Source organism: Zeus faber, assembly GCF_960531495.2.
Source record: "Zeus faber genome assembly, chromosome: 8".
Lineage (NCBI taxonomy): Eukaryota > Metazoa > Chordata > Actinopteri > Zeiformes > Zeidae > Zeus > Zeus faber.
In genome coordinates, this window is record NC_137195.1 from 17967721 (window position 1) to 17985893 (window position 18173).

The 18173-nt window shown below is 44.1% G+C and overlaps 1 protein-coding gene across 1 annotated transcript in view; it reads right to left on the minus strand.

Moving 5' to 3' along the window:
* tsnare1 (T-SNARE Domain Containing 1) overlaps positions 1-17851 on the minus strand; it is a gene marked incomplete at both ends in the record, with an annotated part of 29601 nt that extends 11750 nt beyond the window's left edge. Inside the window, 6 exons of the mRNA XM_080004809.1 lie at positions 653-725; positions 11462-11620; positions 14871-14924; positions 16779-16853; positions 16960-17050; positions 17838-17851. Coding sequence (XP_079860935.1) covers positions 653-725; positions 11462-11620; positions 14871-14924; positions 16779-16853; positions 16960-17050; positions 17838-17851 — 466 coding nt within the window. The remainder of the gene's footprint in view (positions 1-652; positions 726-11461; positions 11621-14870; positions 14925-16778; positions 16854-16959; positions 17051-17837) is intronic.
* Between the last annotated feature and the right edge of the window lie 322 nt (positions 17852-18173).

The window sequence follows — 18173 nt, forward strand, 5'->3', positions numbered from 1 at the left end:
TGGCTCAGCTTGGGTTATGAAGTTTTGCCCCCCCCACCGTTGGGGTTTGTCCCGGTGTGATAAATCAAGCAAATCAAATTAAAACACGGCTCACAAAGGTTACCGTCGTTAATTGACTCGGGGACAACATTGTAAACAAGATTGAGACACACACACAGATACAAACAAACATACACACAAAAACACACAGACATCAGCACACACACACACACACACACACACACACAAGCACACGCAGGGAATTTCTATTTCATTGTGTAATAACATTGTGTAGATGGAATACACACGCACATTCAGGTTTAGGTGGTTTATGGGGTCATCTAGAAAAATCTTTAAAAACAAGATTAGCTGAGATTATGCAGTAACAGCGACAGCGAGTAAATCAGAAGATGCATATACAATACTTGCATATACATGCAATACTATACAAAATTACATATACATGCTGAAAAACAGCATTGAACCTTTCGGATCACGAGCACAGTCAATGTCCTCAAATGTCCCATTAATGCTGGTGGGCATTCACGGTTTCATTCATTTTGTCCTCTCAAACCATGAACCCACGCAGGCACACAGGCACGCACGCACACGCACACGCACACACACACACACACACACACACACACACACACACACACACACACACTCTTACCTATAGCATCCCCTTGTTCATGGACCATGCTGGCCAGATCCTTCATAATTTGGCTAACATCCAGCATGTCTCTCTGCGAAAAACAAGCAAACGAAAAAACAGCATCTATTAATCCCACAATAAGTCACAAGTTAAAGACAGATTTTATGATATTTCCTTCTTAATTCATCATGTAGTTGCTGCCTGTGGTGCCCTGGAAGAGATAATTGTAAAATAACAACCACTTGTAGGTAGCACACACAGTCACATTGGTCGTGTTGATTTGTCCAACTCACAAGTTTAAATGCACTCAGTGGTTTTTTTTTTGTGTTGTTTTGTTTTGTGTTCAATTATTTCTGTCGGGGAACAGGATGAACTGTTGCAGCCATGCTTGACCGGAGCCAATTCCCCGCAGTCTCCCAGCTTTGAATCTGCTCTCAATGCGGCCGCTCAAAGCAATATGGAGGCTTATAAACCCTCTGTCTATCTGCCTCTCACAGGTCCCCCGCTCTCCTCCATTATTGCACCGTGCAATCACAGCTGCGTTTGTACAGGCGGACCCGCCGGGCCATCCATCACAGGTGTCTGCCATCGCTGTGGAAACTGGCAGTTGTCCCTGGGTTTTGGCAAATGCCCGTTTGGACCGAGCCAAAATGGCCTCTGGCAAAACCTTGTGATGTTGAAGACTTTTTTCTATTTGCATTCATATTTGTGGGCAACCCTGTCCAGTCCATCATGGCGGTAATAGAATAGCGACACATTTATTTTACCTGGCAAGGAGCTTTGGAAGAATTGGAACTAATTGCATCACAATTACAAAACAGTGTGTAACCAATTCATGAAGGGGTGAGCGGAAGCGAAGAGAAAGAAGGCAGAGACAGTTTTGGGGGGTTGGGTGGAGAGATTGGCCGGGATGGAAGCTCCACCTTCTAGCAGACTGGGCGAGCCGGCTCCGGGCCAGAACTCTGCCCTTTCACCCTTTTTCATGGTGGGGGGGGGGGTTATATTCCACGCATGGTCACTCTAACAGCCGCAGGCTACACTGGCAGAGCGCAGCGCTGGGTTCCAGGCGACTGGATTTCTTCCATCTTATTTCATAGTGAGACATCTTCCAAATCGCACAATTTAACCGCATTCCAGGCATTATATTGAATTTCAGGCATTCCTCTGAAAAACGACTGCAGCAACAGTTTGGATCAAAAGGGAGTCTGACTGTGCAGAACATGCGCCCCCAATGGCCGTTACATACATGGCCATTTGTCAGGAACCTCTCAACAATCTCCAAATTGATGACATGTTTCTTTGATATGTTTATGAAGGCACCAGGTGCCAAACATCCAGCTCTTCTGGCTGAGACCGCAGATCTGCTGCCATCATGACTGCGTTTTACTAATAGAGACAAAATAGTAAAACTAGCAGGTCACAGTGATGGTATTTATGTGTAATGTCAGGTGATACTGCAAAGACAAAAAATAACACAATTAAACTTCAAGGCCAGTAAAAGGACTTCCCAAAAGGACTAGTCAGCTTGTCATCATTTGACCGACTCCTCATTCATCAATGTGTCGATTTTTGGGTTGTGCAGCAGCTGCTTTCATACATGCACTGCAACCCTGAAATTATCTGGACCTTACCTGGAGGAGCTGAATGTGTGAAGGCAAATGTCTGAATCATTTCAACTGACTTCAACCAGCCAGCACCCTAGTACAAAGTATGCGTAGTATCCAATTGAGTGGTATGTGTGAACAAAGCAGGCGATTGTCCGGATTATTTACAGTGAGCGAGGGGGCGTGTCGCCAGTTGATGACGTTTCTATCATGCACCAGTTATTTACATTTGTGCGGATCTTTGCGCACAGAGCGTAGCTGCTTCGTACTCCTTTCTGCTTTCCTTTATGTTCCTTTCCACTCTTTCGGTTAAATTACCTCCAAATAGATGTATCCATGAAAAAAAAGCCCAACTACGGATAAGTCTGTAGCATTGTCTAGCTATCTTGGGTGTGCTGTAAAACTCTGCAGCGTCATTGCGTTACGTCCTGCCTCCTGCACGTTCTACTCAGGCTCCGCCCCTCATCTAAACCAAACGTAGTATTCCCATTCTGGTTGTGTGCTACATGTGTGAAAGGACAACTCTGAACAATGTACAATGATATTCATGTCCGGACATTATCCGAACATTGTCCGGAGTGCATGCATTAAAGCAGCATACATACATAACGTCTGAATTAGCAGAAGCTGCAGATTATGGAAAATATATGTACTTTAGGTATTTTAGCCTAAAATGTGACCTATTCCACTTCAGGAAGCAGCGCTTCATTTTCTGAGGTCATGCAGCCCGGGCTTCGGTTTCACTGAAAATAACTCCTCCCTTACAGTTGTGTGTAGTGCTCGACAATGAGGATGGTTTTCAGAGGAGTGAGTGACAGCTAGTGGGTGGGATTAGGGGAGGTCGCTGTCATGAATCCTCCCTGATCTCCCAGTATTTATATATTTTCACGTTTTATTTGCATCTGGTCATCTCCTCACGCCATGTCACAAACCTCCATGTAATTACAGTTCCGCCCACTCCCTTTTGATTTGCTGACACTCCCTTCCCTTCACCTGGTTTCCCCCACCTGCAGCTCATTCCCTCATTTGCACCCTCAGTATAAACACCAGTCCACTTCCTTTTGCTCTCTGTCAGATTGTCTCTTGCATTACGCTGAGCTGTCCCGCACAACTTCTTTAATCCTGTACCTTCTGTCTGAACCCCTGTCTGTTTCCATGGACCCTGATTCTCTGCCTGGTCCCTGGCAGATATGTTTACCTTCTCTGACTGATCTCCTGGTTTTGAGCCGTCTTTTTTTTTTTTTTTATTAAACCTAGTGGACTTTGACTTCTTACCTGCCTGTTTTTGTGGCGTGCTCATGGGTTCGCATCCATTCGGAGTCACTGAGTGTAACAGTAGTGCAGTGCCATTTTCTCTGTATTGGGGTTTGGCACTCCCAGTCACTCAGAAGTGTCAATGTCATGAGAGAGCAGCCAGAGATGGCGCATTCAGTCAAAGATACGTTCCAGCAACACAATCTTCTGTCAAGCCCAAAAGGCCCCTGCTTGAGAGAGAGCGAGAGCGGAGGCTTCTTGGGGCGGCGAGTGGGAGGAGCCGAGTCGGGGAGGGAGGGATTACCTCGGCCTCGTTCGGGTCCAGGTGAACGCTGGCGATTTGGTATGCAGCTCAGGAAGATCACGAGTGGCGGAGGGTTTAATGCTCCGATAGAGAGAGTGCAAGTTCATCACTGCATCCCTACAGAGATGGGGTGGGGGGTTGATTGAGAGCACGATATCCAGAGGAAGAGGCTAAGGGGAAGGGTGATAGAGAGAAGACCGAACAGCGAGAGAGCGTATTAAGGAGAGCGGTGCGGAAGGAATGGATGTGCCTGAATTCACGGGTCTACCTGGGAACGTTCCTATTTGAGGTCACGTTGCGTTCAATTGCCTCAGGTCCCGGGTCTGTGTCATTATGTGTAATACCCGAGTGTATCCAAGAGGAGGCGCTATCGTGGATCATGATCACAAGAGGAGGGAGGCTCAAGCTCAAGCATCTCTATAGCACTTCACCAAACAAATCAGGTTTTTACCAAAGTGATGGCGGAAGAGACAGATTACTAGGGAAAAATTTTCCAACCGAGTTCAGGTCGGAATTTTTGAAGACGTCTTCGTAACAGGTATATTTCAGTGAAACGCAACACAACAACCACAACATCCACTTTGGAACCAAAACAGGGTCAGTTGTTTTTCTACAAACTCAGTCGCTGCAATGCATCATCCGGTCCCCGCCCGTCTAAGTTATGATTGGACACCAGAAGGTGACGGGCGCTGCGTCCACGAGGCAAATTAGTCATGATCTGCTGTCAGCACTTGCCATTTCCACTCCCTGTCTGCGCTCCCTTGAACTGGAAGAAAAGAAAAATGCTTCAATGCCGATGAAATGCACTTAAACATCTACAATATCAGAACACTGTCTCTCTGTGATTTCCATGCAGCTGCGACAAATTTCAGAGTGTCAAAGTAAAAAACAGCTGTTGGTTTTGCTAATATTATTGCAGAGGTTTCAGTTTTCAATGGTAGAATTTAAATGGTGCTGAGACTAATCGGCGGTGCAGGGTGTTAATGAATGACTGAACTCCAAAATACGGAACCTTTGTGTACTGTGTATCTCTATCTACTGTATGTCTCTTATTGGAATGAATATACTTCTTACGTCAATAAACAACACAGTCAGGGTTGGGGAGGACAGTCGTCATCTTCTTGTTGACTGAATCACTGTAATTGTAACATGATTACTTTTTGTCTGTGCTTTAAAAACATAAATTCAGAACTGAGATTGATATTTCCTTTGAAAAACATTTTTAAATTGAGATAGGCCAAAACAAGTCACACAACCTGCTCTCAAAAATGCTCAAGCGAATGACCCCGACCTGCACCCGCCGGACTTATTCACCAAACTCGACCTCCCAATTTGAAGTTTGTCTGCCAGTTGCGTCCAACTCATGCAGAACTGCCTTTCTGTGTATTATGCCATGGCCTTCTTTCATTCGGTTAGTGATTTTCACATAAATGCCCGAATGTATGCTGACAAACAAAAATATTTGACTGCGCACAAAATAGGGTTGCCAACCCTCCCAGGACTCTGGGAATTTGCCTCAGTCTGCTGGGAAAAAAACAGAGGGGGAGAGAGAGGAGTCCGTTTGATGCTTTGTGTGCCTGACTGCAATAACGGACATTGAAAAATTGAATTAGCTAATATAAGTTTTTTTTTATGTTCATTGGCACAGCCCCCTCAAAACTACAGGAATTTGCTCAGATCAAGTTGACAACCCTACGCACAACAACAGCGCAACTAGCTTCATTGACAACCATTTATGGTGTGTAGTTAAATCCCGGTCATATTCTAGCACAACAATCTGTCGTGATGTGTCTTATCACCACCTTAAAGGTAACGCCCATCCAAGATTAAAAAATAAGTCTGAAAGAAGGAAAGTAAGGAGAAGTAGCTGAGTAAGTAGAATTTGAATTGACAATTTAAAGCAGAGGCAATAAGCCCATTTCGCCAAACTTTATCATGCCACAAGAAGCCTGTATGCAGCCCACATACTGTAGGTTTAATAGCATGGGGGCCCTGCTATTAAACCTACAGTATGTGGGACATACATGGTTTACACATTTCAAAACAACTTGGCCCACATCTAGCCCATATGGGTCCCACACAGTTTACTCAGTTTGAGCTTACGCCCGCTCGGTTCCCATGCAGCCCACACGTAGCCCATATGGGGCCCAGTAGGACATGTTGACATAAATACAGAAAATAGCACTACACTCCTGGTTATGGTGAAAGTCTAGTAACCCAAAATCATTCAATCAGTGGCTCCATTAATAAGTCCTCAAGCAGCATTAAAGCAGCACCCCTCCGATGCAGAGAACTGGTGAGCGTCCACCTGGAGATGTTCCCCAAATCGGACAAGGGGGCCAAACACTCTCCACGCTGACGCTAATCTCACCGCTGACGGGCACACTTTGCACGTTTCACGTTTGAATGCAACATGTTTCTTTTGTTTGCTTTTTTTTGCCGTGGCCTATTTCCCTCCAGTGCCTTCACGTACATGCCAGCCGACCTGCTCGTCACGCCCGAAACTGAGCCAAATTCTGAGCCCCTTTTTCACCCTTTTCGGATGGAAACCTCTCTACAGCAGATTTGACACATGCTGCTCATTTAATTTAACTAGTTTTCTCTGGAACATATTTTCCATATTTCAATATTGTGACGCTATTACTCTGCTTAAAATACAAACTAGTGAGAGTGAGACTTGAAGGATAGGGACTTGCGTTTCTCCGTCATTGTCAGCTTTCTTTCTGTCCTTCTCTTCCCTCTCTCTCATTGTGATGAATGTGTTTACTGTATGTGCTCTCTCTCTCTCTCTCTCTCTCTCTCTCTCTCTCTCTCTCTCTCTCTCTCTCTCTCTCTCTCTCTCTCTCTCTCTCTCTCTCCCTCTCCCTCTCTCCCTCCCTCCCTCTATCTCACTGTGATAAGTGCGTTTAATGCTGATATGAAATTCTTTCCACATCGCACCCCAAAGGCATCGTCGGGGCGGCAGGACACGGTGTCAATGCCACGGCGGTGAAAAAATAAAAAAATAAAAAACGCTAAGCAGATTTACGTGCACGCTTATTGGTTCGAAGGCGAAACGGGGGAAGGAAGGAAAGGAGAGAAAAAAAGAGAAGATGACATTTTCCGCAGACTGCCTGAGAGGGGCTGGATCGAGGAGTTGTCTCTTTTCCTGCCCTTGCTGAATAAATAATTTATAATGTAAAAATCAAACGTTCCCACTTGCGAGGACCCGAGGACAAACCTTGAAGGGCCACTTACGGCTTTGCCCTGAGCCTGAATCCTGAAGGACAGAGAAGGGACACGATGGCTGTAGGAAGGATATTTAAGGAAATATCACCTCCACTATTCAATCAATACATTTGGCCTTTTCAAGTGATTTCACTCCCTGACCCAGGGCCGGCTCCTCCTATAGACGACAAAATGGAAGAGCCTATAGAAGCACACACATAGGGCGCCATCCCGAGGGGGGCGCGGAGAGGGAGCGATCTGGGCGCATACGTATTGTCTCCCTCTCCGATGGTGCGCGCGGTGCCTTGGCGATGGTGCGCGTTCCGACGGTGGGGTGATCGGCGTGCAAAAACAGTGTTTTTATTTGATAATTATGTAGGTCATTTTATTTTACTCCGTTTCCTTATGGAACAAAACAAGCACCGTACGTAATGGGGCCAATTTCTCTCACTCTCTTCTCTCTCACCCCCCCCCCCCCCCCAACTTCTTAACTGGTGATTGTGGTTGACTGTGATGACTGTGATATTAGTTTATCACAACAGTAAAGATTTGAATGTTGACTCTTCAAACGATAACACTGCCCTTGCGTCATTACTAAACTTAACGACCTAAACTAAAGTATCTATGGCTTTTAAAATGTCCAAACACGCAAACATACACGGAAAGTTCCTCAGTGTATAATTTCACCAGTGGTGGAAGAGGTACTCCTACAAATGAGTAAAAGTATTTATATGCAATCATCATATACTCAAATGTACCTGAACATGAAAATACTTATTTTACTTAAATTCTTATCCAGTGCCTTCATATAGCACAGCCTAGAATGCAGTATGAAGTGCTATTGATTACAATTTACGATGAAATAGTATATGTGTTGTCATAGTCATTGTCAAAGGTATATAGACATAATCAAAAATTCTAAAATAAATGCATACAAATAAAGTAACGTGATGTTCGAAATGTACCAGAGTAAAAAGTCAAATGTATTAGAGTAAAAGCCTTATTTATTATTATTACTGTATTACTATTTTGCTGTACTTGTAATTTGCAACTTTTCCACCACTGAAAGTCTGTCTAATGGACAGCTATGATCAGGGATACATTATCACCTAATAAAGCACTTTAACCACAGTCAGATGTGATGTTTTATGCATGGTGGCTGGTGGGGGGTTGCAGGTCGGGGGTCTTGAAGCCCCCTGGCGGTATTTGTCTGTTGCTGCCACCCACTGAGCCTGTCTTCCCTCAAGGGTAAAAAAAAAAAATCCAGATAATACTGCCCTGGTGGTCCATTGGTAGGACATGCACGCTCTGCCATGTGCATATGTGTGTGTGTGTGTGTGTGTGTGTGTGTGTGTGTGTGTGTGTGTGTGTGTGTGTGTGTGTGCGTGTGTGCGTGTGTGCGTGTTTTCCCCTTGAAAGCTGTCCTCTGTTATGCCCGAGGCTTTCTTTCCTTTTTTTTTTATGAATTCATTTTTGATAAAATGATCTCCTGTGCCAATGCATGTAAAGGTGCAGCTGGGAGGTGACATCTCCGGATAGAACAGGTGGGATGGGATTGGATAGCGTCGCAAGACATGATGCCGTAGGATAGGGTAGGGTAAGATAGCGTAGAATAAAAATAGAAAAAGGATGTATAAAATTGGATTAAAAAAAAAGGGAAGGAGAGATAGGAGAGGAAAGACAGGATTGAAAAGGCAGTACGTGCTGCAGAAGCGAGATGCTAAATTTTTCCCTGGACAGGATCTGCTGCCTGAACATTCGGCAGTTCCATGGACACTGTCATGGCTGAGCTGCACAAAATGCGATGTGTGCCTCCCAGGGGGAAGGGGGCGCTGTCGTTTCCCAAGGCTAGAGGCGTGTTTAGGAGGGGAGGTAAGATTGGGTCATGGTGATGAAATGATCGGCTCGAGGTCGGTTCCTGGCGAGTCACTCGGTAAAAAGCGTCTGAGCTCCCGAATCCATCTTGTGAATGGACGTCTAACAAGAATAAGTTAATTCTGGGCTTTTGCTGTTGTTTTTTTGGAATGCCCGTCACGTAATGCCCGTTGCCATGTTTATTGAGTCCTCAGGAATTATTTTCAGTTAGTGAATCAAACATTCATTCACTCACTCTCTCGCTCTCTCACTCGCTTGCCCACCCACTGAATCCAAAACGTAAGGAGCTCGTTGGCCTCGCAGCTCATGACTCTTTTTATTTGAAAATCAAGATTCAGTCTCGGTAAACGCCTGTGTGCCTGGCTGCAATTACAGAATCGAGCGAAACGAACCGACTCTCTTGCCGGGGTGACTCTCAATACATTATGTCATGACTCCCAAGTCATTTAAATGATTTGCTCAGTTCAATTGCGAGTCATGCACTCGTAACCCCTCTACCCAGCCTCAAGCTCCCCCTCCCCCTCCTCCCCTCACCACCTCGGCCCCCCTGGGGAGCGAGTCTCGACAGGCAGAAAGGGGCCAAACTAACCCTCGGTGGCAGATCAACACGATTCCCCCAGAAGGAAACACTATCAAGGCTTTGATAGCGATGACAGACGCTAGTCTTTCTGCTCCCCGGGGGTGAGACGAGAAACTAGCGCTGAAAACGCTGTTGATTTAGTGGGAATATGAGTCACAGGCATTGTGTGGAGAGCGAGGGAGAGCGAGAGCGAGAGAGAGAGAGAGAGAGAGAGAGAGAGAGAGGGAGACAGAGAGCGAGAGAGAGAGAGAGAGAGAGAGAGAGAGAAACTTGGGGTTGTAGACGTGGAGAAAGCAGATTGTCCGATAGCGTGGTGCAGCCCCTCAGCACCTGCCCCGGGGGCTGACGATGACATTTATCCACGCCGGTGTGACTACAGTCCTGTCTGAACACAAATCATCCCATTCCCCTGTCTCCCGCCCAAATGAAGCTGTCAGTCGTGTCAGGGGCCTCTTTCTTCCTCTCTTCCCATCCCCCCATCCCTGCCGCTCGCTCAGTGGCTCACGGTAGTGGCGTGCCACTCTGCCTGGGGTAGAGATTGACGCCTCCTCCTCCTCCTCCTCCTCCGGATTGTGAGCGTCAATGAAGTCCGGACAGCTCAGAAATACGTCTTCATTACGCTACAGGGAGAGCGCGCTGCCAAAATATGTGATAAAAATAAAACACGATCATTACCCTGCCACACCGCTGGATGGCACGAAGGGAAAAGGGCGGAGGTAAAGACTCGTCGTATTTTTCCTTTCCTTTGCTTTGCTTTGGTTTGGGAGACGCAGGCTGCGGCACCATGTGCCAGCCCTCCATCCGGCCTTGATCCAGCCATATGGTTTGGAGACGGCTGACGGAGTTTATAATTTGCCTTCAAAAGTTTTTGTTTTGTTTTGTTTTTTCTTCATATCCACAGACGCTGAACAGAATGGCATCTTGGGTAATCCCGACATCAGGCGGTGCAGATTTGAGGCAACAGTCACTTTGAAAGCAGTGTTTGTTTGGTAAACATGTGGGGTGCGGTCCCCTATTTGGGACGGCTCTCCTGGGTCCTGCTGAAGGCAATTGCCTGAGGGTGTCCAGATTGAAAAAAATAGATATATTATATCTGAGTGATATGTTGTTTTGAAGGACCATCAGATGCAGGTGGTCTGCTCACCTCTAATGCAGTGAATGAGTGGTTACTGGCTTCATAGAACATCTATCTAAAGCTTTCCCAACTTCCCTTATGTCTTCATGTCTACACGCTGGTATTTATATATCAGTGTAACCCCCCCGTCTCATTCCGTGACTGTAATTCCCCTGCCCCCGTTCAGTCATTTCAGTCATTTTTTTGAATGGAATGTAATGTGAACGGAGGTCTTCCTGTTTCACTGTGAACAGCGGAGTTGCCTCCATTTCTAAATGAAAGTGCAGCTTTCCAGATTCGGTTGCTCTAGGGCAGAGCGCAGAGCGCTACACATCCTGCGGGACAAAACGGCAGATTTTGGCCCTCAAGTGCTTTTGCGAGTAAGTGAGTAAGTATGACGACATTGTTATTCCACACACACACTTTTAAGAGGTGTAGCAACAAACAAAGTCTATATAATTAGTACTTGGGCACCATTCAATATCCCGCAGCAGTATGAGGGCAGCTGTGACCAATCGCTAATAAGCTTTGCGTTTTGGGAGGTGGGAGCCGCGCCTTGAGTTTCCTAGTTACCGACGTGATGTGCGCCGGTGTCACGGGAGGCAATGTGTTTTGGGGGAAACCAATGTCTGGTTATTAAAATTTGAATATCTGCTCATTTTTCCTCCTTGGACCTCAGATGTTTGGCCGCTCTGAGAAGACACAACCGAAGCTACTCGCCTTCTGTCGGAAAAATTCTCTGTCGGAAAATATCCTGGCTTAAAAATGCAATATCTGATATCCAGGGGAGGGAAGGTTTGCACAGGAGACAAATTAAAACCGGTTATCCGGATGAAAGATCAAGACAAAGAAAATTTGATATTCATTCGTTGAGTATTTCTGGACTCACTTCAATGTGCAGCAGCGCCTCCTCCCTCTGGCGCAGCAGCTCCACGTCCTCCTCGCTGATCTCGGAGAGGAAGGCCTGCACGCCGGCGCCCTCCGAGCCCTCCGCCGCCCCGAAAAGAGGACCCTCCTCGCACAGCTCCGTGAAGGGCGTCTGGGGACTCTGCCAATACACACGCAAACACACACACACACACACACACATTAAGTGTCGATACGTTTGGCTCTTTTTTTGGAGATTGGGATCTTTACGGGCGACATATTAAAAAGATTCAGAAGAGTCGGTTCGGCTCTGAGTCGTGAATGCAACTTTGGAAAATGAATTACTAATTAATGAATTATGAATATAATGACTCAGTAATTACATTCAGTTCATGAGCAGAAGATTCACTCTCTCTCGCCCTCTCTCTCTCTCTCTCTCTCTCTCTCGCTCTCGCCCACTCACCAAGCTCCTTGGGCTATGGGGCTTGAGACACATCCGACTCATGACTCTCAGTGAACGCCTGTGAACGCGTGTGTCGGGCTGGAGTCACAGAGTTGAACAAAACGAATGAACAACTGTTTTGGTGGAGTGGCTCCCAATTCCAGAGTCATTTAAAAAGATTAGTTTGCAACGGACAAACCGTTTGCGAGTCTTGCATCACTAAGATACATCTTATAACCAGGTGGGCGGGAAAAATCATATTCCCTCATATTCTTTATTTTTTTTTTTGTGGTTTTGCTTTTCATGGCTGACGCCTGGAACCTTCCTTCCTGTCTGGCTGAGTGCACAGATAGAGCCACGGCGGTGGTGGCCGATGCGTGTCAGAGCGCCGGGACGAGCCCTCACTGAGTCACAGCTGTCTGAACGTTCCGGACACGATCTGACTCATCCGGCTGCACCGTGTCCCGCTTAGCGCCGCCTCCACACGCACCTAACAGCTGAATAAATTTGCATCCCCAAAGAGCTGTCGAGGGCTATGAGCTAGCGGGCTCTCTATCCGGATCTCACCTCGGCGGAGGACGAAGAGGAGGTGGAGGAGTGGGTGCAGGTGAAGCATTGATCTGGAAATATTTTTTGTCCTCATTGCATATGTATTATTTATAACATCGATGAAACCTTGAGGCGCCTTTTGTTGTTTTTTTATTGTTTTTCACACACACACACACACACACACACACACACACACACACACACACACACACACACACACACACACACACGCGCGCGGTGGATCATCGTTGTCCTCGTCGTCTTGTGCTGTTCCTGTTCCACTCGATCTACAACGGAGACGGAGCATCCAGCTCCATAATGTCTGCCTCACACGCTGTGAATGAGGTATTTCTTTTTTTTTTTTAACAAATTGACAGTTCAGTTCTCTGATCAGTGAACTGAACAATATTTAAATAAAAAAATTATAAATAAAAATGACTAAAATAATTATTAAAATAATAATACAAATAAAATGAAAATATAATATAACATTTAAAAAACAAAGTAAGAAACTACACTTTCCTTGAGAGGGCTATAAGACTCTTATACATGAGACTCGCTCCATAAAAAAGTGTTTTCCTTTTTCTTTCTCTCTTTCTAACCCTCCCAAATGATGATCTAAATGATGTATTTGCTTTCACTCCCTCACTCTCTTTTGAAAGATGCAATATGCATAAAAATTCTGCAATATTGTTGATTGTGAAGTTAATTTCATTACAGTCCATAGAAACTGACTCCAAATGTACAAGGAAGGCTTTGAAAAAAAAATTATCATAAAAACAACAGCGCGCCATACTGAGAAAATACAAATCTGGCAACACAATAGCAGTTGTTTTTCTCTATCAAATGAGATTATATTCACATCAAACTTCCCCAAATGTCTGCAAACTATGCATGCTATTCAAAAGTGCCATATGTGAATTTATGCAGTAAAAAAAACAAAGAAACATGCAACAATCTTTTTTTTCCCCACAGCTTCCTTTGAAATCATGGTGGAAAAAGGTGAAATCATCAAACTGTGATGCATTTTAAAATGATTTTTTTCCTCCACGGTTGTCTCCATCTAACAGCAGAATAAGGGTAATTTTGGGACCATATTTAGATTCCATTTTATCGTTCAACACATGACACCTACCTGGTAGAAACCGAGGCAACCTTTGAGGTTTTGGGGACCGCAAACCACAGGTTAACGACAACGACGACTTCAAAGCACAAGATCCAACACCTTAAATATTTTTCATTTGCATGAAACTCACAGCGCCACTCTCTCCATTAGGATGGGGTTTTTTTTCCCCCCTTTTTTTCCAAATTGCCAAACAATGCCGCAGCTTGTGATTTGAATCACAAAAACAGGACGCAATTATCGTCGCCGCTCGTTTTTTTCTTCTTCTTCTAACTCAGTCGTTGTTTTCAAAATTAAACAAAAGGTTGGATAAATGAAACAACATTCGTGTTCAGGCTCCCAAAAAAAGACTGCGCAGGGATTTGAATTACACTTTTTCAACGTTATCATACAGACGCTTTACTGAACTTCACAGTCGGTCTGTGTTGATAAAGGGGAATATATTCTCCACCAGACATTTTTGGGACAAAAATTGGCCGGTTGCCAGTTTGTCTGTATTCCAGCATTTTATTATCACCTTTTAATCGTTTTCTGTTTAAACGGTTAAAAGGTGTGTTGATAAAGGAAGTCAAGTCTGTGTCGATGAAGATAAGTATTCTCTACCAGCCGTTTTGAGCACAATATTTGACCGGTTGCCAGTTTTTCAGTATTCCTGTGTTTTATTACCACCCTTTAAACACTTTCCTAGTGTTGTGAGTTATCAAATTCTCTTGTTTTTCTTTCAGCATTTTGTCAGAGGAAATACATAGCAGCGGGTTGCCGAGCACAGATTGGTGGTTCTCTACGTCTTTCGCTCTTTTTGCAAATATATCACGGAGGACCAAAAAAAGGAAATTACAGGAGCGGTTTTTGAGGTTCCCATAGAGACAAGATTGCGCAAGGGAATGGAAATGCGACTGCAATTACTCCTGGTATTGGTGGTATTGGTATCCTCCCTAAGTCCAGAAAATCAACAGAAGGATGGACTCACATTTTTTAACGCTCTATATTAATTTCTCCGGTCATCAAGGAGTTGAAATTAGAAAACTAGCGAGACTTGTCGTCGTAAAAGAGACCGTTTCGACTCATTCTCAGTCAATGCAAAAAAACCTCAACAGAGTAGTAATATTGAAGCTGTCGGCACACAATGAATAATGTCCATTCAATTTTAAAAAAAAAAGAGAAGAACGGCACAAAGGACTTCAATAGAAAAAAGAAAACCTGAGCGGGGCGGATGCAACCAAATGGAGAGGGGCCAGGGTTTTGCCGGAGACTCTGATATGAATAAAAAGGGCGGATCAAAGGCCTTCCTTCCTCTACTCCGCACAATCAACTCACCTTCATGTCTTTCTGTGCCGCAGGAAGCAGGGCCCTCGAACGGTCGGCAATTTTCTGGGAGGAAAAAAAAAAAAAGGATAAAAAGGGGGCGACAGGATGAGCCGTTATCATTGCTTTTCTTTTGTCATCTTTTTTACCGCCGGATAATAGATGAAATTAAGAGAAAAAAAAAATGTTGTTGTTTTTCTTTCTTTATATTTTTACAGATAAAGATATGAAATCAAGAGAAAAAACAGTTTGTTGTTTGCTATTATAGTAGATGGAGGAGATGGAGACGGGGTGAGTCCACCTGTGAGTCCACTTAATATTGTGCACTCGCATGGTCGACAATTGAAGGAAAAAATAAATGAAGAGGTGGGCCTTTCAATTATTTTTTTTTCCTTTTCAGATATGAGAAAATATAAGGGATATACAAAATATAAGAGGAAAAATTATATGTTGTCTACTTGTACATCTGCAATTTTCTGAATAAAGAAATACGATTTTTCTTTTATCGTTTCAGATAAATATATAAAATTAAGAGAAAATAAATGTTATGTTGTCAACTTGCAACTCAAGTTGCATAGTTGTGAAGCCTAAATTCCTCCCAAAAACCTAAAGCAGGATGTATGATGTATGATGGTATGACAAAATTGGGATGGCTCACCTTAAGTTCTAACATTGTGATATTTTTGGAAGAAATGCTTGGCCGGTTGTGATGCCGGAAGGAGTGGAGAGAATGTGAAATATGTCTAAATTGTCTCTCTAAAAACCCCAAATAAACTTAAAATGAGTCTGACCGGTTTGGAGTGGATTCTAGATTGTATCATCTTTAAAATATCCTAAAATTCTGATGCAGCGGTCTCTAAAACGACCTATTGTGGTGGAAGGGAAAAAAAGAGACGATGGCGATTTTTTGTCCTTTCCCCAAAACAACTTGTTAACATGGTTTGTAGTCTTTAGTGGAACGACACAGAATAAAACGGTTGAAATTGGAATCGAAAAGATACCCGACCACTCGTCATATATTTTAAAAGCCAGAGATGAAGTGCTGAGCTACTTTTTTTATTATTATTACTACATCAAAATATGCATTATGTCTAACACGGTATATATCACCAGTCCGCGAGACCATCAATTTTTATCGTATGTGGAGCACTTCCAAAATTTCACATCCAAGGTTTTATAGATTCCCTTTTGGGAAATATACTGAACTATTTGGCGGGGGATAACTAATTCTAATTTGCACAGTGTCTAGAGCAGTTTCACCCAGCCCTTTTTCTGCATCGGCATCCCAAGGCACTACACCGACATCCTTTCAACCCTAAAACCATGTATAACTTTGCTTATTGCTTCTATTCCTGATAGTGACGCAATACTCGCAAAGGATTCTCTCATCTCATCACTCATCTTTTAAATGACTCAGGAGTAAGAAAACAATTATTCCAAGTCCATAAGTCCAATGAAAAAAAAAAGGACAAGGCATTTGGCATAATTAATATGGAATGCGACTGACTTACTCTTTGCATTCCACCAAATTAACATATTTTGACAGAATTTAATTCTTCTTGTGAGACCTCCATTCACAACTAAACATAGCCAATGACTCTTCTGACTCTCGTTCATCATTCAGGAAGTCCAAACGAAAAATAAACAACTTGAATTAAATAAACGAAGAGACCGAAAATCAAACTCCTTTTATCGATTGACTCGTCAAGAACCAAATCTCAAAAAAGAGTCCATCCTTTCTTCACTACTAATAGTTCTCACTTTCAGTGTGAAACTTGAGCTTGTTCTGATGAACACGGAGTGGCTATTCCGGCTGGAACTGATGAGTTTGATTGTTTTGTGCAGCCTTGCAATTTTGATCTTGCAACACAGGAGCAGGTTGAAGAACACTGATCTATAGAGGAGGTTTAGTGAGGATACCTTCTGTAGATCCCCATAGCGCTGGACGGATTCGGATAGCTCTGTCTTTAGTCTCGTGAGACGCAGACGGTCTTGCTGTGAGAAAAGAACACAAGAAGAAACGTTTTGGGTTTAATCCCCTGTTTATTCATGTATTTTATTCATATTTTATTTATTTTCATATTTTCATTTATTCACATACCCTTGAGGAGCCGCTGATGATGTCCGAGAGCTGCTTGATGAGCTGACTTGTGCTGGTGATGACTCTGTTGGTCTGCTGCTGTGTGGAGTGTCTGGACAGAAAGCAGGAAAAAAAGAGAGAAAGAAAGAAGAAGATTTAGACAATAAAGGAAGAGCGTGATGAGAGAGGAGAGACCTATTATGAAAAACGTACTTTTTCAGTGCTTGTGCACATACGTTTTGGTCTCTGATGGGCCTACTAACGCACGAACTGTGGAAAAAAACTCAGTTTTTTGTGAGCTGTCTGTTTCAGAAAACGTGGTGAAATATGCCGCTCAGATTTGCCACAGCTTCCTAGGTCACAATGGGCCTCAGTGGAATAGGAAACCACCCCACATCTAATTACTGTATCTCTCGCACTGCTGGAGGACAGGTCGAACTCACCGGACCCGCTCGCAATATGTAGAAGCTATGAACCAAGCATGGGAACTGCTCTGATGTTGGCTGCACAGACCAGCACAAATCTTTTCAAGAAAAGGGAATCAATACCAACTGTCCATGAAGAAACTGCAGACGGGGGAATTGTAACCTTAAAAAATATTTATACTCTTTCTCACGTTGTATTATTAACACTAAAACCACTTACTATCAGGACGAGATTAACAGCACTAGTGATTCACGCAAACTGTTCTCTACCTTCAAAACTTTCCTCAACCCCCACCCCCTCCACCTCCCACTACACTGACTGCTGATGAATTTGCCACCTTCTTTAAAGAGACAGTGGCGGCTATCATCAGGCAACTCTCCCCACCCCCCTTTCTCACACCTAACCCTCCAGCACCTGACTCTCTCCACTCTTTCTTTCTCCACTCTTGTCTCCTTGACCCTATCCCCTCCTACCTTCTGCAGGCCATTTCTCCTACCCTCATACCCTCACTCACACACATCATTAACACATCACTGATGAAAGGCACATTCATGGACGCATTTAAGCAAGCTCGAATAACAAGCTCAAGAAACAATCACTAAACCCATCACACGTGGAGAAATACAGACCTGTCTCTCTTCTTCCATTTTTATCCAAAACACTTGAACGTGCTGTATTTAAACAAACTGATCTTTTTTCTCACACAGAATAACCTTTTGGATCCGAACCAGTCTGGCTTCAAATGCGGTCACTCCACCTAGACACCCCTGCTGACCGTTGTGGACATTTTGCGAGCAGCAAGAGCTGCC